At 40.1% G+C, this 21,440-nt stretch overlaps 1 protein-coding gene across 3 annotated transcripts; it reads right to left on the bottom strand.

Annotated features, from left to right (window-relative positions):
• Nucleotides 1-996: 996 nt before the first annotated feature.
• On the bottom strand, nucleotides 997-20,993 carry LOX (lysyl oxidase). Of its 3 annotated transcripts, XM_081499053.1 has the most exons (8): nucleotides 16,861-16,882; nucleotides 15,706-16,619; nucleotides 15,251-15,359; nucleotides 14,050-14,187; nucleotides 12,361-12,517; nucleotides 8,907-9,002; nucleotides 8,426-8,541; nucleotides 997-4,545 (listed from the first exon to the last, which is right to left on the bottom strand). In XM_081499053.1, the coding sequence occupies exons 2-8, from the start codon at nucleotides 16,337-16,339 to the stop codon at nucleotides 4,539-4,541; spliced, it is 1,257 nt and encodes a 418-aa protein (XP_081355179.1). In that variant the 5' UTR covers nucleotides 16,340-16,619; nucleotides 16,861-16,882; the 3' UTR covers nucleotides 997-4,538. The 3 variants fall into 3 exon arrangements, with proteins under 3 accessions (XP_081355179.1, XP_081355181.1, XP_081355180.1); XM_081499055.1 differs by lacking the exon at nucleotides 997-4,545 and having other exon boundaries at nucleotides 8,422-8,541; nucleotides 15,706-16,100; nucleotides 16,221-17,525; XM_081499054.1 differs by lacking the exon at nucleotides 997-4,545 and having other exon boundaries at nucleotides 8,422-8,541; nucleotides 15,706-20,993.
• Nucleotides 20,994-21,440: the final 447 nt, after the last annotated feature.

Below are 21,440 nucleotides of genomic sequence, written 5' to 3'. Positions count from 1 at the left end.
ATGAGTTGTGCCACTCCTGCCTCACCCCAGCATCAACCACGTGTAAATTTTTCTATATTATGGATTAAAAAGAATGGTGAAAACACTAAGATAATACTGCAAGAGGGATGGGTACAGCTGACTACTGTTACTCTCACCCAACCCTCTCATTACAGCTGCAGTTCTTCCAGAACACTAGTATTTTGCTGTGTTTTTCTCTGAGGTTTTCATTCCCTACTTTTTCTGCCACTGAATTGTACCCACTCTAGAGGGACTGTGACTACTTAGAATGTGTCTTTGATTAATGAACTAATAATAATGAACAGTGCCTGAAACAGCACACACTGATGAGACCAAAGTAATCATCTTTTACACTAATACCTTACCTTGAGCAGGTGAGGAAAGCAGGAAATCGGCGGTTTCAAGTGTCGCTAATGTCCTACTACTGTCAAATCTGAAAACTGCCAGCCACAAGCCTATGTCTATATTACCTGCAAGAGCTCCTTAAAGGTAAATTGTTTGTGGATTAATTATTGTTCTCCCAAAACACTTGCCCACAGTTTGGGGCCTGTTTGTCTTCTTAGGTTACTAGCTTCAGGTTAATCTGGTACACATTTAAATAAGGATTACTGTGATAGCGATGTTTCTCTTCATATAAATAATTTGTATTCTTGAGCCAGATATGTCCCCTGGGTGCACGTATGCTCATGAGTATTTCTAAGAAATGCAAGTCAAAACAGAGGGCAGTTATTCTTTCTGTGCCTGTTCCACATCCTTGGAAGTGGTTGGTAACGATGACAAAAGTTAGAATCTGTTCAGGAATGACAGTTTTTCTTTAAAACATCAGCTAGATTTTTATCCATCATAGACAAGTTTCAAGTTGTGTGAGCTTGATAAACAGTTTGTTAATATAAAAGGCAACTAAGCAAAATCACCAACCATACACATGGCTTTAAGATCTTAATCTAAGTGAAATTCATATCATTTATTTATATGTAACAACAAATGACCACTCTAGACACTTGAAATCATTTATTCAAGGCATTTTTACATAATCTTGCAATCATAGTATAGGCATATAATAAAAGAATGTGAGAGTGTAAAGATTGTAAAGCCAGTGTCTGGGCATTTAAAATAAGAGCTCTTCAAAAAAAAGTTAAAAATGTTTTACAACTAGTATTCCTGAAAAATTTGGGAGAAACTAAAACTTCATTAAAAACATTACAATACCAGATCACATGTTACTTAGTTAATAGCAAGCAGTTATATATTAAATGTTTATATCCTGTGAGCTAAGACAACACATTTTACATTCAAGTTGAAATAATTCAGCACCATTTTGATTAGAAGGATAAATGACATGCTTTAAGCGTTCAAAAGTGGCCCAAGACTTTTGGTAGCTGGGAATGAAATGTGGGTATTGATTGTGCTATGAATTCTAAACATATAAAAATATAGAAAAGGGTAGTTTTTACTTATTAGTTATACTGTTAGTATCAAAACAAGTTATTTTTAAAACAAAATGTCTTCTGATCAGAAGTTCAGTATTTTAACATAATTTGGTAAAGAAAAATTCTAAGTACCATGATTTTAGTGAACTGCATTTCCTCTACAGTCTGAAAATTGAGAAGATTATGAGTGTGATGATCTCCTATGAGGTCAAGGAGGAAAAAAAAAATTTGTTCTTCATTATTAAAAATAATGTCTAGTGAATAATTAGCAATTGTGAATGTCATTATGTAAAAATATAAAGATTTCCTGGAAATAGGCAAGTTATGTGAGACTGAATCCTAGCCTTAGAAGGCAAGACATCTTTAATATAGACTGTGGTCTGAATAATTATGAGGCCACTAATATGGCATGTGGAAGACTCACTAAGTTATCTTCCTGTTTTTTCACATTCTGTGTTTAAACACCAGTCTCTTTTCAGTACTCAAAATTCTTTGTTTCATTTCTACTTCCTATTTAAAAGATTTTTTTATTTAGAGTTTGGTAAGACTGGATTATGTTTTTTATTAATGGATACATTTTACCAACTAATCATTATCTGTGAGTTTTGGTGGTTATTCAGAGAAGAGATTCTTTGAGGTTCAAAAATACTGAGTGTTAAATCAGTATTTGTGAGTTATTTGGGAGTGTTTAGGAGTGATTAGGGGTGGGGAGGAATATTTATATAAAAATAAATGAGAATCTTTAACCGTTTAATTGAAATTTTTTTTCCAAAATCAATGAAATAGTATGTGTTATATTTAAAAGGCAGAGATTTCAGGGATTGGAAACATAGTTTTAATTAGTAGTAACACATACATGCATATATGTATTCATTTTAAACTTATTTTTTAATAAAATATGGTCATGAAAAACAATAGTGCTTAAAATAGAAATTTTTTAGACATGTACTTATGATGTTAAAAATGAGATAAGCTGAACCTAATGAGTAATAATGACATTTTGAATACTTAATGAGGTTAGGAACAGCCTTTTCCATATCCTAATGCCTAGCATGTTAGTCCCTAGCATATTTGAGGGCCTCAAATGATGACGGATTTACAGACAGATGGAAGGCCCATGGAATGTTAGTAAACACATCTTCTCATATGTATCCAAAGGCCATGATATTAGCTAGCTTTTATTATAGGGGTAAGAATCTTGATGAAATGATAGGTCTTAAATCTGTAGATGCCAGTCTGGCTCAGTATTAATACTGACAGTAGTTTTTGTTTTAAAAAAAAAAGCAAGTATATTAAAATATCTCTATTAGAAAAGATTACAGTTTTAAAGGATCATTCTACAATCTTAAAAGTAAAAGCGATCGAAGGCAAAGAGGTACATCAAAGAAGCTATTCCATAGCTCAGATACTAGCTCAATGGAAATTCTGGGTCTCTATCAAGCTGTCTGTATTGTCTCATGGTAAGTGTGTGCCTGGCAGATGAGGCTCCTGCAGCCCGCTCTATCTCCCCTGACGACTGCCCACCTATAGCCCTTCTTACTGGGAAAAGCACTCGGTGAGTGAAGAATGGTTGGTAGCTGGTGCTAACTTTACAACTGTATGACACAATATAGGGATGCCACTCATTTTAAAATTCTACCTAATGTGTCTTGGCACTGGAAATACCTTGCTTGAGATTTTAATACTGGTTAAGAGAGGAAAACTTCTGCTTCAGCACCAGTAACTTAAAAAGTGTAATTTGATCTCTTTCTGCATCTTTTGAATCTAGGAAGAAAAAATTCTCCAAATTCTGATGTGGCACATGGTTTCACAGTTTAAAATAAAATCACAGCTGTCTCATTATGCAACACACTCCTTGGTTTTGCAGAAAGCTGTTCTTTTTTTTTCCCCGTTATTCACCAATGTCTCAAGTATGTAATGCTATGTGCTTTGCTAGTTTGTATTATATTTCAGATACACACACAAAAAAACACATATGACTGATTCCTAGGTGACCTAGGATAATGTTCATGTATCCATATACATTATGTCATCTATTCTGGATAATTTAAAAAATGTTAGTCTTACTCTTTTTAAAGCTGATCATTTTAAAAAGTGTAGAAAAGTTGAAAATCCTAAGTTTCTCGCTAATATTTCTAAGTATTTTAGAGACAGTTGTGGTCTTGGGGACTTATTTGTATGATTTTTATATCAGCAAGGAAATTTTTTGGCTAATAGTTAAAGATACTAAAATGCATACTGTCTTTGAATATATCACATCTATCATCAGAATGACTTCCCATTGATACAGTTGTCCTATGTATAGCAGATCCCCAGAACAGTAATTTCAAGAATGTCACTGAAAAGGTCTCTGCCCATAGTAAAATTAAAGAATAGAGGGGCGCATCAACAAATGTCAGACACAAGTTGGGCAGCTCAATTACTTAATTCGTTCCAAAACAAAAGCTGACTTAAGTCAGAATGAACTTGTACACTTGACAGAAAGAAAGGAGTTTATCTACTAATTTTTAAAATGTAAACAAATTTTATATAGGGATGTAACTATCTGAATACATATATTGCCATTTCTCTGCTATATAGTAACATTTCTTGACACCAATGGTAACCTGTTTGTTCCTCCCTCAGCACCAAATGTGTCCATATCTATTTAACCAGTAGGAGCTTCATTTCTGAAGTGATCTATGCTAGGACATATATAAGCCAGTTATTATTACCGTTCACTAAAGTTTTAGAACTTTAGAAAATTCTCAGTTTAAAATAATTTTGACTCATTCATCGAAATTTTTTTTTTCCTTTTGCACTATAATTTCAGAAGAAGCATAAGAAATTTGGATTTCTCTGAAAGAGCCAAGTGTGCAATTACAGAATTGAAACACTGTGTTAATTCACAAAGTAATGTGAATAATAATACTAAAAATTTTCCAAATAATGCCGATTGAAATGTTCAAAATCCAGTTATGTGCTTTGTTATAAAACAGTCCAAACAAAAATTCTTTTGTTGTTTCTGTTCTCTCTTTCAAAATACATAAATCCTACTGAAGTTAATCTATTTTTTCCACTTCAGAACACCAGGCACTGATATATCCTTTGGGAGTTTTGGCTTGCTTTCTAATACCTAGATTAAGAAAACAAAATAAAACAAGTTATTAACCTGATAATACTCTGAATGAGTATAGTAGACAAGTTTAAAGTTACCTTCAAAATATATATATATATATATATATATATATATATATATGACAATTTCCCTCCACCTATGCAACAGCCACCTTCTGAAATATCCATTAATACATTATTTAATACATGATTTGAAGATAGTGACTATGTCAACAGGAGAAAGTTTATGCCTGAGACCTACAAACTTGATGTTTAGAGTTAAAAGAAACACCCTCTGAAACATGTAAGAGTAAAGCAGGGCTTACAGGACCACCAGCCCTGGCCAAGTGAGTTCACTCTATGCAGCTAGTGTGGCAGGCCCACCACGAAGCAGGTTCATGACCTCCATACTGTCCTGCATTGGTTGTTTCCCAGCAAGGTTCTGGATGTAGACTGTTACACTAATAGGCCAAGACTGGGTCAAAACCAATAAATCAAATACTGTATTTATATTGTGATCACAGATCCCTAGGAACATGAAATAAGAATCACTTAGTCCAGATTATAAACCATCAGTTTCCAAATAATTTCTGTGAATTTATTCCCAAGTAGTTTCTGTGAAAAAAGAACCTAACGATGGTATCTTAGACCTGAACTGGGCCACAGAGTCACCTGAGTCATTCACTGGGTTTACAGTAAGGAAAATGAGAGAGAGGGGATACACCCAAGGCACACACTTTCTTACTGGGTGTTTTTACACACCAATACCTAGTGGCTCAGATGGTAAAGAATCTGCCTGCAATGCAGGAGACCCAGGTTTGATTTCTAGGTCAGTAAGATCGCCTGGAGAAGGAAATGGCAACCCACTCCAGTATTTTTGCCTGGGAAATCCCATGGACAGAGGAGCCTGGCGGGTTATAGTCCACAGGGTCGCAAAGAGTTGGACACGACTGAAGCGACAAGCACACATATACACACACACAGAACACTCTCAGATATTTGATTAGCATGAAAAGCAACCAGTGAACTAAGAGATGATATATCTTTAAGAGGTTTTTTTTTTTTTAATTACAACAACATTACCAAGGGAATGACACACACACTGCTGCTTACAGAGTCACTGAGCGACCACGTGGCTTTAGGCAAGATACACACCTTGCTCAGGAAACCTCAGAGACTCCCCGTGGTCACCAGGATGAAGATCAGACTTTTCAGCCTGCTCTTCAGTGTTCACTTTGATCTCATCCCAACTTTTCCATTCTTTTTGCCCATGAAATTTATGCCTTAGCCAAGGCTAACTTGCTTTTCTGAACATGCCCTGCAATTTCTTCTTGCCATGTAGTTGCGGGTGATGTTGACTCCTCCTAGCATGGCCCTCCTTAACTCTCTCCAGTGCAGTCCTCCTCAGCCCTCAAGGCCCAATTCGAGTGCTGTCGTAAAGCCACTCGTGAATCCCAGCCAAAGAAAATTTCTCCTTCCTCTGAACTCTGATCCCTATCAAGGGAGGTGGAACTGAGAGTCAAAATATAAGAGGCGAGCATCATTCTCCTGAAGGTGGGGGTTTAAGTCAAGGTTTTTGTACTTCTCCCATTATTTTCCACTCATAGATATGTATGAGATTGTTATTTAATTACAAATCACTACCTATGGGTCCTTTCACTTTTGCATATTTTCATCTGATCCATATTGGTCATTAGTTTTTCATCAACCACTCTTATAATTTATAGTCAGTGACAACTGGCTAAAATAAAAAAAGAGAAAGGAACTCTGCTGGAACAGAGTAACAATTTTTATTTGCTCTAAATGTCTGTCAGTACCCAACCCAGTGGATTCTACTGATGATAAACAAGCAAGTCACTTTCTATACAACAACAGAATCACTTCTCAGACTTTTTCCTCATAGGAGGTCAGCAGTTGTACCTGAGAGTCACTTAGCTTATCATGGCAGAGGTCCTCCTGTTTCTAATGCATTTTATTTTAGCACCCTCTCATGGAATTTAAGTATTGTATCAAAAATTAAAGTGCCAGTGTGTAAATAATGAGTGAATAAATTATAGAATTATAAAAATTAAGAGAAATTAATAACTTTAAATTAAGTTGTATTCCTTTTCTGGGGATTTTCAGTTATACTGTGATCAGCTCCACCCAGTGTGGGCCATACACCCAGCCAGGTTTTCTGTATTTCAGGCATGTTCAGAAGAATTTATTTGCTAATCTTCTTTCAGTCCTACACCTTTGTTGTCATAGGCTACATATGTCTCTAATGCTATAATGACACTTAAAAAACCACAGGCTTTGTTCCTTCATGGAAATAAGGAAAAGGCTCCCCTCCAGGGTAAATGTAGCCCAGTCCACAGTGCACAGCATGGGCTGCTTTAAGCTCCACCTTTCCCCTGGCTTTTAGCCCCCTAGTAGTTGGCAAAATATGCACAACCAGGTAGGTTCATGCGGAGTTTGGAAAGCCCACAAACTATAGGTGCATGTGCAGTAATCGTCGCCCTGGTTTGTGTAACAGGGAAAAGTTTCTGTTAAGTTTCCAGTGTGGTTCTGTTAGACACCTTTCTACTAGCTCGTGCCTCTCTCACATCTCAGCAAACCTGGCTTGTGTTCAGTATCACTCTAATGGTATTCTTATTGTTGGGAAGGTATCCCTCCCAGGTGGCATATGTAGTTAGAATCTATAACCCAGCATCACTAGGGCAGGCAGTGCCTAACGGGTAAGGGTGGGACAGAGACACAAGAAGGCAAAACTAAGAAATTAACTTTCTTTAATTACTCTCATCAAAGCACCATGTCTCTAATAACTGCTGGGACCCCTTCTAAAATTTCATCCAAAGAAGGGCTTTAGAACTAGAAAAATTATGAAGGCATTGCCACACAGCCCTTCTTTTGCAAGATATTTCCCTATTACTTGTGTTTGTAGAACTCAAATATGTGCAATCTTGATTTCTACAGAACAGGTGGTCTGACCTCTTCAGTTGTGTACTTTAAGGCAGTGACTTTCAAAATGTATTTTGAAGAACTCTAGGAATTTTTTCAGAGCTCCTTCATGGACTGTGAGGAAAAGGCCAGAAACCCAACTCTTTGGGCTTCCACAAGGTCACCCACACTGCATACTGCATATTTTACAGATTCAGCTGCAACACAGGCTTTGTGGGTAAATAAATGTGTTGTGTCTTGTCTTAAAAGCTAAGTTTCAGGGTGATTAAAAACCTGAGCATATCTCCTCCTCTATTCTCTTGTTTTTGTTTAGTTCCTAGGTCGTATCCGTCTCTTTTGTAATCCCATGGACTATATATCTCACCAGGCTCCTCTGTCCATGGGATCTCTCAGTCAAGAATACTGGAATGGGTTGCCATTTCCATCTCCAGGGGATCTTCCTGACCCAGGGATCAAATCTGTGACTGTTTTCTAGCATTATCAAAAAAGGATCAGCTCCAATTATATGATAGTGCAGACTCTCTATCATTTTCTACCTTTGACCTATTTTACAAGGAAGCTGCTGCCGCTGCTGCTGCTAAGTCGCTACAGTCGTGTCCAACTCTGTGCGATCCCATAGATGGCAGCCCACTAGGCTCCTCCATCCCCGGGATTCTCCAGGCAAGAATACTGGAGTGGGTTGCCATTGCCTTCTCCAGTGCATGAAAGGGAAAAGTGAAAGTGAAGTCACTCAGTCATGTCCGACTCTTAGCAACCCCATGGACTCTTAGCAACCCCATGGACTGTAGCCTACCAGGCTTCTCCGTCCATGGGATTTTCCAGGCAAGAGTACTGGAGTGGGGTGCCTTCTCCGCAAGGAAGCTGCAGTAGTAGTGAAAACAGATGTTCGTGTAGAACGCCTATCAGTGAACTAAAACTCATCGTCAAGAGAATTACTTAGCTAGGCAAATGGGACTCACGGTGAAATTGTGCAGCCCGAGGCATACGCGTGATGTCCTGTGTAGCGAATTTCACAGCGGACGACATTGTTGGAATAGTCCGACTCAGGCACCAGATAGCTGGGATTCACACTGACCTAGGTAAAACAAACATCATCTGTGTTTCAGATTTCATCAGCAGTGTTTACTGGTTAATTTTTTTCCTCTTTCCAGGATGGAGGCTAAAATAGAGGCAGCATAATTCAACTAAATCAGGCAAGGAAGAGGGTGTAAGTTAGGCATGTGGTTCAACTCTGGAGAAGTTTTTGAAGGAGGCTGTATCTTTTTCCATAAAGTTCTTTCAAATAAGAATTTTTAAAACATATCTAGGTTGGTTTAGAAGTAGTTCTAGAAGATGTATAATTGCTTGCAGGACCATGGATATTTAACATTTGACTCCAGAGAACAAGCCCACTGAGTTTCAATTGAAATACATTATGGGTATATATTCAAAGTTCTCTACCTTGAGAATATAGTTTCCAGGTTTGACATCAGTGATATCAATCCATTGGCAGTCTATGTCTGCATTATAGGTATCATAGCAGCCAGGACTCAAGCCCTGAAACAAATAAAATTCAAAAATTAAAAGGATGGTATATGGTTAGAGTGTGCTAAAGAATATGCTTATTATTTGCAAATTAAATTTTAATTTAGTACTTACAAGAGTTTGACATAAAACTATACTTATATTGCATCTCCTTTGAGAAGTATATATTACTCAGCCTTATAGCACCTCCAGCTAAAAAAAATACAGGACTAATATAAGTAGTAGTACATCTCGCTTAAAAGTGTAATAAATCACTAGTGATAAATACAATCTTAAGTGACAAAATAGGCCTCCACCAAAATCCTTGAATATTACCAGTTCAGGAATAAAGGCCACATAATAATCAATTTAGCTCAAATGTCTTGTTATCAGTGGAACTCTCTCCAGTTTCTGTTCTTGGAAATTACCTTCCTGTACTCTGAAAGCCCATGATACTCAGTTTGTGTATATATTTTATGCTATTTATCCTTCTATTCTCTATATTAAAATCATCCTATATAAGCATGAATCTACTAGAGATTGTAAGCTCCCTCAGGATGGAGTCTTATTGCATTTTTGAATAGTTAACATTTATGAAGTATGTATTATATGCCAGGAGCAATTTTAAGCATGTTATATATATATATATAAATTTACTTCTCACAACTACACAAGGGAGAAGGTAGTATTAACGCATTTTTGAATGAAGAAACTAAGGCTGTATAAGGTCAAATAGCTCATCCAAGAATAAATAGCTGGTAAGTGGCTGAGCTGGTTTTGAGTTTAGGCATTTAGGGTCCAGGGCCCCTGTTTGTAACCACCACGCTGTAATCTTTCTCACATCATCACTGAATATTTTGTTGTTGTGTTAAAGGGATGAATGCCACGTCAACTCTACTTGCTCAGATACTCACTTCAGTAGTAAATGAGTGCCTTCTAGTGGCTGAGAGGAGAAAAACACCACCAAGATATGGTCCTTACCCTCCAGCAAGTTAGTCTGGAGAAATTTGCTCAAATTGGAATCCATAGGTATATTCTTGATTCCACTGGTTCTTTATCAGAACTTTTCACTGTTGTATTTTCATTCCAATACTAATCAAAGTAAATTTAAAAGAATAAGCTGCAGTCATTTAAACTCAATATTGTTTGGTGCTTAAGATCACCTTGGCCACCAGAGAGAGGGCAGAATCATCTGGAGCATCCTGTACCGGTGCTGGTTTGCCTGTGGCTCGATTCGGGAAGAATGGGGGAGCACTGTGTTCTCATACAGTACACAATATTACAGATAGGCCAAACTCAGAAAGGACCTGTGCCACTGCAGTGATGGTCCATGCCAACCTGTAATCATTCATTAACCTTATGCTGAGTAGTCAATATATTGTGAAGAATTTTCAGTTTCTGATTTCCAGCACATAATTCTTATTCTGGCACAGAGTTAGCTATTATCGTTGCTACTTCTACTACTGGTACCACCTTCAGGTACCACCTTCAGGGCACTGTAAGGGATTCACTGAATTAGATACCTATTTAAGACTGGTTTAAATAATGTTTATCTTACCTTCAAGTGAACAAGAGAACTTTAAAGAATGCTGACATTGGCACTCTACCTTACTCAGATGGCAGAATTTAAGTACAAGTTTTGATTATTTGAACTGGCAAACAAAAAAAGGGGTTTTTCAGGGCAGTAAGCAAACAGGCATTTCCTGTATTCAAACTTTAAAAACTTAAAAATGTAGAACCACAGCCAAGACTATATAAATTAACTATTTGGTTTTAGCCAAATGTAACTATTACATAAATGAATGAGGTTAATGTAATTTCTAGCTTCATATATATTTAATACGCAAATTCTTTGCAACCCCATGGATTATATAGTCCATGGAATTCTCCAGGCCAGAATACTGGAGTGGGTAGCATTTCCCTTATGCAGGGGATCTTCTCAACTCAGGGATCGAACCCAGGTCTCCCACATTGCAGGCGGATTCTTTACCAGCTGAGGGAAGGGAAGCCCAAAAATTTATATGAGAGTATAAATATAAAGAAGTTATATCTAGTTTTATATTTGAATACATTTAAATGGGTCATAATATAACTAAGTCAACACTGGGGCTTTGTGAGAATTTTTTTTTCCCTTTAAAGGAAGCCTGTGTTCAAGAGACAACCAGTGTAGTGAAAAACACAAATATATTAGTCATTTGTACTGTAAGATCTAGTGATTAGTTGTTAAATAGCATATAAAATGGAGGATAATTAATAAGAAAGCTACCACATAAAACGAAGTAGGGTCACCCGCCAAGGAGTTGGGGGATTCACATGCTATAAATGCCTATAGCCTTAGATTCAAATATTTCAGCATTGAGTTGTTCAGAGTGCCTCTTCTTCTAAGTGAAGAGAGTAAACTCCAGGAACCCTGGACTGGCAGGTGCTATGGGACTTGGGGATCACTGTGTGAAAAGGGAATCTCTACACAAGCATATGTGTAATGTGAGGTTACATCTTCTTTTTCTTAGAGTAAGCGCTGCCCCAGGGTGAGAGGAACTGAACCTTTCGCCTTCCAATTGCTATGATGTTTTAAGCCCAGAGAAAGAAGCAATGATAATATTTAGGTCACCAGAAAGCTTCCTGCCACAGCCCTGGAATTTGCTTCCCAGGATGCCAGCTGCTGATTTTTTGTGCCCTGAGTTACGTATATTCACTACTCCCTGCCAAGATTTCTGCTGGAGTAAAATTATAATGTCCTTTTACAAATTAGGGTTTCTTATGGAAATACTGGCGTGGCTTTTAACTGACACACATTTTCCCATTATAAGACATACAAGCTGCTTAGGACAGCACTATTTTTAAAAATCCATCCAAAGGACATCTGACATCAATTATACCATAGGTTTAAATATATATGCATGGAGAAAGAAACTGCCCTTCTGCTATTCTCTGCATGATTAAAAGAGACATTTTTTTAAAGTGCTTTTTAAGAAACTTATTTCTGTCCTTTTGCTAACCCCAACCACCATTCTATTTTTAGCTCAGATGGAGAGATAGTTTTCCAGGTGACAAAACATATCGCTTCTACAGTTACTTACCAGTCGAGTTAAAGAATACAGGATGAGTGCAAAAATGGGAAACCCTTCCGATTTTTTCAGATAATAGATGACTGCTCTTCATTGTGGAATATAGCAAGTATGCACCTTGACATTCTGTGATGATGGAATACTTTTTAAAAGTAATTTGGATCATCAAGGCATCACTTTCCTTTTCCCAATAATTTACCATTTGGATTAGATGACCCCCTGAGTAAAATAGTTTTTCACAAAGATGGGCAGGAGGAAAGAAAATAAGATGGCTGTTATCTCTCTGAAGCGTGTGGGTTCCTGATTCCAGGTTGCCATCCTACCTGTGTGTGTGCAGTACATGCAAATCGCCTGTGGTAGCCGTAGTCACACGATGTGTCCTCAAGACAGAAACTCGCTTTGTGGCCCTCAGCCACTCTCCTCTGGGTGCTTGCATCAAGCAGATCATAGTGGCTGAATTCATCCATGCTGTGGTAATGTCTAATGTCCCACACGACACAGAGACCGCAGTCAGTAACATACAGAGACAGCAGTGAGTAGTATAGATGACTTCCCCACTGCTTCCCACATTTGTTTTCACATCAAAATTGGGATCAAGTTGACCTTCTTAAAGCTAGATTTATGCTAGATTTTTTTTTCCAGGACAAAAATCTATCTAAATGGTAAGGCTTTAACTTTGCTACGAGGAAAAAAAGACTTATTTTGAGTATTCTGCTTTTTTATTTCACCCTGTTTTATCTTTGAAGATTAAATAGAGATAGATAGTAAATTATCTTTGTTTAAGTGAAACTTGTCATATATTCTCTAGTATTTCTCCTTTGGCTGCTACTACTGATGTTTCATTCCAAAAGAGAAGAGTACTTTTCTCTTGGGAGGTTTCTGTGAAACTTTTAAAAATTGTATTCTCACACATTTTAATCCATATTAAAATGCAAAGGAGAAATAAAAGCATGTTTTATCTACCATTCTTATTTAACTAGTATAAACTTGTATTTATAAATCTACTTTATCAGCAAAGTAGTTGCTCACTTTTTTTTTTTTCCATTTCATTTAAGTGAAGGTGCTGAACTGTTCATTTTCTCACATAAGAAAAGAACAAAAAGTAATGGCTCAAACTGTGGAAATTTTAAGAACATAAAACAGGATTTCCTGGCAATGAACACCTAAGCAAGTTACCAAGTCGTACTGTAGAATTGGTGGTGGTGGTGTAGTTGCTAAGACGTGTCCAACTCTTTGCGACCCCATGGACTGCAACCCGCCAGGCTCCTCTGTCCGTGGGATTTCCCAAGCAAGAATACTGGAGTGGGTTGCCATTTCCTTCTCTGGGGGATCTTCACAACCCAGGGATTGAGCCCATGTCTCCTGCATTGCAGGTAGATTCTTTACCACTGACCACCAGGGAAGCCCTACCTGTAGTATACTGGGATAAAATTCTAGTGAAGCTAACTGATATAATATTATCAACAGTTTTAATAAGCTGGGCTTAAGAGTTTCCAGTTTAAAAGATAACAATATATAGTAACTGATGTATTATCCTAAAGATAGATTTCCTTGATTATGTCGAATTATACAGAGAAATTCTAAGTGTAAATCACAGCAATTTTCTCCCTTTGTGTAAGAATTTGTCATATCAAGAATAACCTGTAATTTAGAAAATGAACTTATGGTTGCCAGGGGAGGAAGGGATAGTTAGGGAGTTTGGGATGGTCATGTACACACTGCTATATTTAAAATGGATGACCAGCAAGGACATATTGTATAGCACGTGGAACTCTGCTCAATAGTATGTGGCAGCCTGGAAAGGAGGGGTTTTGGGGGGAGAATAGATACATGTATATGTATGGCTGAGTCCCTTCACTGTTTACCTGAAACTATCACAACATTGTTAATCGGCTATACCCTACTACAAAATAAAAAGTTCAAAAAAAAAGTTAACTCTTAAAAAACATGAAAAGAATCACCTGTAAAGTCAAAAAACAACTCAAAAGTACCCAAGAGTCCCATCCACTTACTGGTGACAACTGTGCCATTCCCAGGAATATCTTGGTCGACTTGGTAGGAAATCAGATGTCCCTTGGTTTTTCACTCTCTGGGGAAATCTTAGCAGCACCCTGTGATCATAATCTCTGACATCTGCCCTGTATGCTGAGCTGTGATTTTACAGAGAGAAACATGATTTTCACAGAATATGAACTAAAGACAAAACTACAAGCAAAACCTTCCAAGAGTTCACTGTCCTCTTCTCCCAACGAGGTTATCAGTTCCAAAAGACTAGAGCATTTTGCATACATTTTTTTCTCACCCAGTTAAAGAAGATGTAAATTGGGGAAATAACCCTGAAAGAGTATACCCAGATAAGATAAATAATTTAGTAACTCTCTTTAAAACAATGGCATTACTGTAAGACTACCATAGGGAATGCAATGGTGTGTGATGCGAGACTCTAGAATGAAAATGATGAGCTTGGATTTCTTCTCTTCTTTTAGCCTGACAGTTATAAAGGAAGTGGAAGAAATTGACACAATAAACATTTCTCTGTGTCTTGTAAAATATTTTGTGTGAATATATGTTCAAATACTATCAATGACCTTATTTTACATTTAAAAAAATTGTGTCTTATCAAAACATCTTTTACTCCCTCTGCTGGTTTCCCAGCAACAAACTCAGGGAATTCCATTCCCCAGATTGCTAAGATTTTATTTTAGGACTAATGCAAAAACAAAGCTCTTGCTCCTGATCTTATTTTGGCTAAAGTAATGCCAAAGCAACTAAGTTAATTGTGACTTCAAACAAAAGAAGAAAACAATGATATCCAACGGAGGGGTGCCACACTGGCAAAGTGGCCCCCACTGTTTTGAGGGGGTTTTAATGAGCTCTTCCATTACAGTATTTTTTCCAGGATATAGAAGTTTAATAGAACGTCATTGGAAACAGTTGGCTCCAAAGTTTAAGGATCTTGGAAAAAGAATAGTAGACCTCCACTCTCCAGGCTAAGGGTTTGCTTAATCTCCCTGATTTATGCCATGGTTTCAAAGTCAGAACCCACAGAAATCTTCCAAATTTTAATTCTCCATCCAGGTCAGCATGCCTGAGAGATCACGTTCCACTTCCCAACCCTTGTCTGCACAGAACAAGAGTGGTCGGGACCAAGCACCTGAAGAGCCCCCTGGAACCAAGACGGGGGAGCTAGGCCGAGGAGATCCCAGCTGGTACCTGGCCAAGCAGTTTTCCTCCGCAGCGCATCTCAGGTTGTACATGGCCATCTTTTGCACGTATGTGGACGCCTGGATGTAGTAGGGATCAGGCACCAGGTCCGGAAGACCTAAACGTCAGCAGGCGATGGGCAAAGCAATGAGACAATTTAGCGGCCCCCACCCTGGCTCCGGGTCCCTCCGTGTGCCTTACTCCTCACCCTTCAGTCAGCTGGACTGCGGTGTTGGGCTGCGGGTAGCAGAAAAATGGGGACGCCCGGGTCTGCAAGTGGAAACGAAGCAGGAGGGGCCAGGCTCGCGCGGTTTGCACCAAATTCCAGGGCTGCCGCGGCCGGCGCAGGGGGAGGGATGGGATCTGCAGGCACCAAGGCCTGCCGCGCCCAGGCAGCCACGTCGGGGAGACACGGAGCTGGGGAAACGGTGCGCGGGTGTTAGCGGAGACTTGGGGATGCTTACCATACTGGAAGTAGCCGGTGCCATATCCGGGCCGGTACCTGCTCCCAGGCCTGGGCCTTTCGTACGTGTCGTAATAATTGTAATAGGGGTTGTCGTCGGTGTACTTATAGGGGTTGTACGGGTCGTCGCCCACCATGGCGTCCACGTCCACGCGGTTGGGCGGTCGCAGGTTACTGAGCGTCGGGACCTCTCCCGGTGTCGTCTGGTTATCAGCGCTCAAGGTCCCAGCGTCGTGGGCCCCAGACGTCGAGTAGCCGGCTTGGAACCAGTGGCGGGCGGCGGGCCTGGGGCGGCCGGCTGCGACTGCAGAGGAGCCGGCCGGCCGCACCCGCGCCGCCCCGGTGCGGTTGTTGCGGAGCAGCAGGATTGGCGTGCGCATCTGCGGGGCGGTGGCGTTGGCGGCCCCCGGGGCCGTGGCGCCGGGGTCCCGTCGCCGTTGCGGCTGGTACTGCGAGCCCAGGCTCAGCAGGCTGAACACCTGCCCGTTGTTCTCCCATTGGATCTTCTGGCGCCAGGCGCCGGGAGCCGCCGCCTGTTCGCGAGGGGGCTGCCGGTGGCTGGCGGCCGGCGGGGCGCAGCGCACGAGTGCGCAGAGCTGCAGCGACCCGAGGAGTGCGGTCCAGGCGAAGCGCATCGCTCCCTTTCCTGGACTGTCCCCACTCCGGGAAGACGTAGCTCGGAGGGGGGGAAAAAAAAACAAAACGGGGCTCAAGTCACGTGAGGGAGGGAGAACTCTTCTACAGAGGAGGCGGGCTGGGCGCCCGGGTATCTCAGTTCCTACCAAGCAATGCCAAGGGTGGGCTGCAGACCCTCACCAGTAAAGGCGGCTGGTGAGACGTGGCACTCTCTTCTCTTTCTCAGTCCTTCTGGAAGGCGACGGGAGCGGCGTGGCGGCCCCGGCGAACGGGCAGTGTCTGGAGTGAAGGAAGGAGGAGAGATTTTTAAACTTTCTGGCACATTTGCAAAGTTACACAAGCCGTTCTGGCCCGGCCGCCCCTCTGCTATTTGTTCACGTAATGTGATTGGAAACGTGCAAGGCGGACAGCTCCTCGCCTCTGCCCCTCCCTCCCCTCTCCTCCCCTCCCCGTCTTGTCCTCCTCCCCTCAGACACGTTGCACAGGGAGCGTTAAGGGGAAAGAACAAAACGGAACACACATCCTGAGACACACTCGGCTTAATCTGGGGCGAACATGCAGGAATTTCAAAAGACTCAGACAGGCAAAGGCAGCCAGGCCGTGGGGCGACGCCAAAATATGCACGGAGAAAAATGCTATTAGGTCACCAGCCCTGGAGAGGCGGGAAGTCGGGAGGTGGAGAGGGTGCTGGGGGCGAGAGTCGGGAAAGGGGGGATGGGGTGGGCGGAGGAAAGGTTGTGACTAATTTATCCATAAAGAGTTAACCAGACACATTTCCCAATGCACACCCCCTTGCTTTTATGGGAAGCGCCCTCAGCAAATAAACCCCAAGATATCAAATTTTGTTTTTCTGTGTGTAGGTAATATGAGAAATGGATTACAAATTTATTTCCTACAGTGAATATTTTAATAACCAAAAGTAAAATTTTACAGGGAGCAAAGCCAGCTAACGCTGAAGTGATGAATAAACCTGTCTCTTTCAAAATGCCGGCCTGATTTGTACTTTGGAAGTGAAGAACCATCTTTCATTTCCACAGTGTCTCTGAGGAAGTTTCAGCAAAGGGGACTAGAGCAAATTCTGCCTCAGAGAGCACTCAGAAGGCAGTTTCAAATAAGCATTTCATCTGCTTTTATTTTTTTCTCTTTGTATGTCTAATAAGGAGGTTTAACTTTGAATTAAAAAAAAAAAAAGCTTAACCATTTGTTAAATGTTGAAAAGTCAGTGAAGAATCCCATGGTGTTATTGATCTTCCAAGCTAAACAAAGGGGTTGCTGAAGAAACAGTCCTGGGCTTCAGATTTGGGTGCAGACAAAGGAATGAGAGTGGCCAGGGGAGAATGAGTAGGAGGATGAGGCTAGGAGGTAGGTAATGCTGAGTGGAAAGAGGTATTTAGTGGACCAGTTGTTCATATGCCACTTAGAGTTTGGGCATTGCTGGAAGCATTTCAAAGGAAAAATAAAAATTAACAGGTTGATTTAAACTAGACTTGGAACCAGGTTTTATTAACCTTTTCGCTGGTCTCATCATTGGGCCGTTGTCAAGATATACTTCAATATTCACCCATCACTCTTGGTCTCTGTCGATGTTTAAACACCACATTTTGGTTGTGTCGTGAACCTCTGCTGATTTGACTTCCCAACATCCATTTCACTTTTATTCTGGTTGAAACAACTGTATTTTCCTTTTGGAAACTTCCCCTACCCAGTTGCATTGATGATATGAGTGCAGAACTTCAAGTTCACTGTGTCAAGCGGTGGACATGAGATTCAAGCATGGCTCATCAAACCATCTCCGTGTAATTCACCTCTTGAGCAGAAGTACACAAAGGTCAGAAATGTTGGAGCTCACTCTTCCTGCTAGTAAAGAAAGTTTCTGTGAGTTCTTGCTACACAGATTCCCCTTAAGGAAAGAAAGAAAGTATACTCTTTAGGCCAGTATCTTCAAAGACCTGATTCTTCAGCTTTTCCTTTCATTTTTCCACTGCATTCCTTTGTGGCTGAGTATGGTCAGTCAGTTCCTATTGTTTTCTACCCAAGAGCCCTGACTGACACTAAGGCGAAGGTAGAATGGTTCTCTCAGCTAATCAGATCTAGTGATTCTGAATCCAAGGTGATTGATTTGACTGTTACTCAGTCAAGCTAGATTTGCTATGACCGTGACCACACACCATCCGTGATCACAAACAGGTGTCAGGTGGAAACTTTCTGGTATTCCCAAATGTCTTACTTATATGATGAAGATAAATGTTCAAGGGCAAATGCCATGGATGGCAGGTCAGCCATGCTATCCCTCTGTATGAAGTTCAGAGGCATCTCTGTCTATCATTTTATAAACTTACTGCAGAACTTAAACTACTCAATTCCCCAAACCCACTAAGAGAAGGAATAAAAAGAAGAAGCAGGTGTATATAATTTGGATGGACAGGCCAAATTATAGGAGAAGCAGGAAGGGAGAGAGTGTAATTATCTGTCATCAGAAGAATGCTCTGTATTCACCCAGGACGAGCTCATTCCCCAGGAAAGAGAAGCCCACAACCACTAGGGCTTGACCACACAGTGCTGAGGGAAGAACTCTGCCGTAGAGTTCAGACTGTCAGAGTGGCAGACCAGAGTGGCCCTTAATGGAAGGGTAGGAAATTTTTCCTGAGTCTTGGATAAAATACCTAGCTTCTAATCCTGGTGTTTACATAAAAAACTGTGTATCTTTGGACAGCTGACTTACTTTCCCTGACTCTTAGTTACATGCAGGATTCAAGGATTAACCCAAATCCTTTCTAAAGCGTTTTCCCTCTTTTAAAACCACTGACTTTTGTGAATAGCCAAGTAACTCCAGTTGCTTTCATGTAACCGGAATTTTCTGATCACAACTGTATTTTCCTTTTGGAAACTTCCCCTACCCAGTTGCATGATGGAGCTGACTGAGCTTTGTTGAAACTTCCCCCACTTCAAGCAGTGGGGGAAGAAAACCAACTAAGCATATCATTCATCAGCTCTTTCATTCACTGTAGTTTTTCTTTATGATTATATATTTAATTGAATAACTCCTTTAGTTGGACTTTGCAACTTTAGATGTAGTCTATGTGTAAGAGTGTGCAGATGGCCATTTTCCATTTTTACATATTTCCCACCAGAAGTTGAATATACATTTGATTTACAAATTTCTTGAATTTTGTTATACTGTGAAGTGTAGTATACTGTAATGGTGATTTGCACACCTGAGCACTCAATGAATGTCAGTTGATTAACTCAATATCAAAATTTATAGCTGAATGAAGTTCATCTTTTTTTATCAAATTTACTCCAACAGACTTAAAAAATTGTCAGAATAAAGCAACTAGAATAGCAATGTGTACACTTTATTTTCTTTTAAACACATACGACACTGCCTTGGTGGGGGCGGGGGAAACCTTTTGTTATACTTCTTAACGAATGCTTTGTTGATTTTCTTTCTCTTCCACTTTCTCTAAACTCTCTGCCTTACTACTCAGCCAGCTGAAAACAAACATGTGGCTTGCACATTGGGGAAGACTGAAAGTATTTGCAAATGCTACAAGACAGTCTAGCCACACATTGTGCCTTCTGTTCAATGACAAAACTATTATTCACAAAATTGGAGAAACAACAGTTCCTTCTACTCATCACTGAAATAATCATTAACAACTGTAACTACATCAAGATCCATAACTGATTCCACTTTGACCTTAAGACCTTCTTTTGTGGACAGTTCTGCAGTATGTAGCATAAGAGGAAGAGAGATGGAATAATGCTCTTTCAAGGTTCTATCAATAGAATATCAATATCAAAAATTTAAACTGCAATATCTGCCCCATTAAGAACTGAACATTGTTATAAGGCTGTGTTCTGATATTTATAAACTGTATCCACGTATGTAGGATGTGCTTAATCATTCAGTCGTGTCTGACTCTTTGCCACCCCATGGACTGCACCCCACCAGGCTCCACTGTCCATGGGGTTTCTCCACGCAAGAATACTGGAGTCAGTTGCCATGCCCTCCTCCAGGGGATCTTCCCAACCCAGGGACTGAACCCAGGTCTCCTGCACTGCAGGCAGATGCTTTACTGTCTGAGCCACCAAGGAAGCCCTATATGTGGGATAATTCATATAAACAGAAAGTTGAGTTACGCAGAAAACCAGAACACTTAGGCCTTCGTCAAAGGACCCTGAGTAGAGCGTAGAGTTGAGCATTCTTTAGTCTGGGGCTCAGGAAGCTCATAAAAATGTTGTTCATTGATAGACTAATGCTCATATATGCTTTGGTGCCATGTAGTTTGAAAGCGTCATAGAGAATAGAATCAACAAAGACAGTGCGAAGTTGGAGATGTATAAGTGAGAAATGATTGAGAAAAGAGATCAGTGTCATATCTAACACTAAGGGAAATGTATTGAGAGGGGAATGAAGACAGTGCATTTTTGAAGGTAATTTAGAAGGGAAAACAGCATGAACCAGAAATCTTCTTACTTGGGGTAAAATGGAAGAGAGCAGTGAGTTGGTTTTGACATTAATAATGTGCTTGTGTTCTTTTCACCTCATTCTTTTCTTCTGCCACATACCACTTCCAGGTACTCACCCAAATATAAAAAAAGTAGACAGTTAGTACACACTTGTCTCTGTGTCGAGACTGAAATGAAAAAAAAAAAGTCAGTAAACAGACTAGAAGAATCCCAGAAATAATGAATTTTAAATATATCTTGTTTGGTTACTGATCCCCTCAGGCCACCTAGGAAGTGGGGAAGTGGAGCTTAACCCCAGGGAATGGAAAAGTATTTTTCCTAGTGTCTTAATGCATATTCATATGTGATTAAGTAAATATTGTTAGTCACTATAACAAAGTGGGAAAATGAGAAGGGGTAAAGTTATGACAGGAGAATGAGGCTTTGAAATTCAGTTAATCAAATTTCAAAGTAATTTAGTTGTATTGACCACAAAAATAAGGGGTCAGCCAGTTGGCAAAACTGCCTACAAGTGAAGTCCAAGTGATTCGATTGGACGTGATGGGCTGTCCAATGACAAAGAGTCAACTGTTCTTTGTGCTGTGAGCTGTACTAGGGTCATTCCTGCTTGTAATTGACACAGTGAAG

This window comes from Giraffa tippelskirchi, chromosome 6 (genome assembly GCF_054371585.1).
Source record: "Giraffa tippelskirchi isolate mGirTip1 chromosome 6, T2T-mGirTip1v1.2.pri, whole genome shotgun sequence".
In the NCBI taxonomy this organism is placed as follows: domain Eukaryota; kingdom Metazoa; phylum Chordata; class Mammalia; order Artiodactyla; family Giraffidae; genus Giraffa; species Giraffa tippelskirchi.
Note: the sequence above shows the minus strand (reverse complement) of the source record. Positions and strands in the feature narration are given on the sequence as shown.

Excerpts from the sequence above, each read along its gene's own strand:
- LOX (XM_081499053.1), bottom strand. The coding sequence starts at position 16,339 with ATGCGCTTCGCCTGGACCGCACTCCTCGGGTCGCTGCAGCTCTGCGCA. Across the intron at positions 14,188-15,250 it reads GAGGAAAACTGCTTGGCCAG|CTCAGCATACAGGGCAGATG; the intron begins GTACCAGCTGGG and ends GTAAAATCACAG. Across the intron at positions 9,003-12,360 it reads CATGTACTGCACACACACAG|GGCTTGAGTCCTGGCTGCTA; the intron begins GTAGGATGGCAA and ends TATTTGTTTCAG.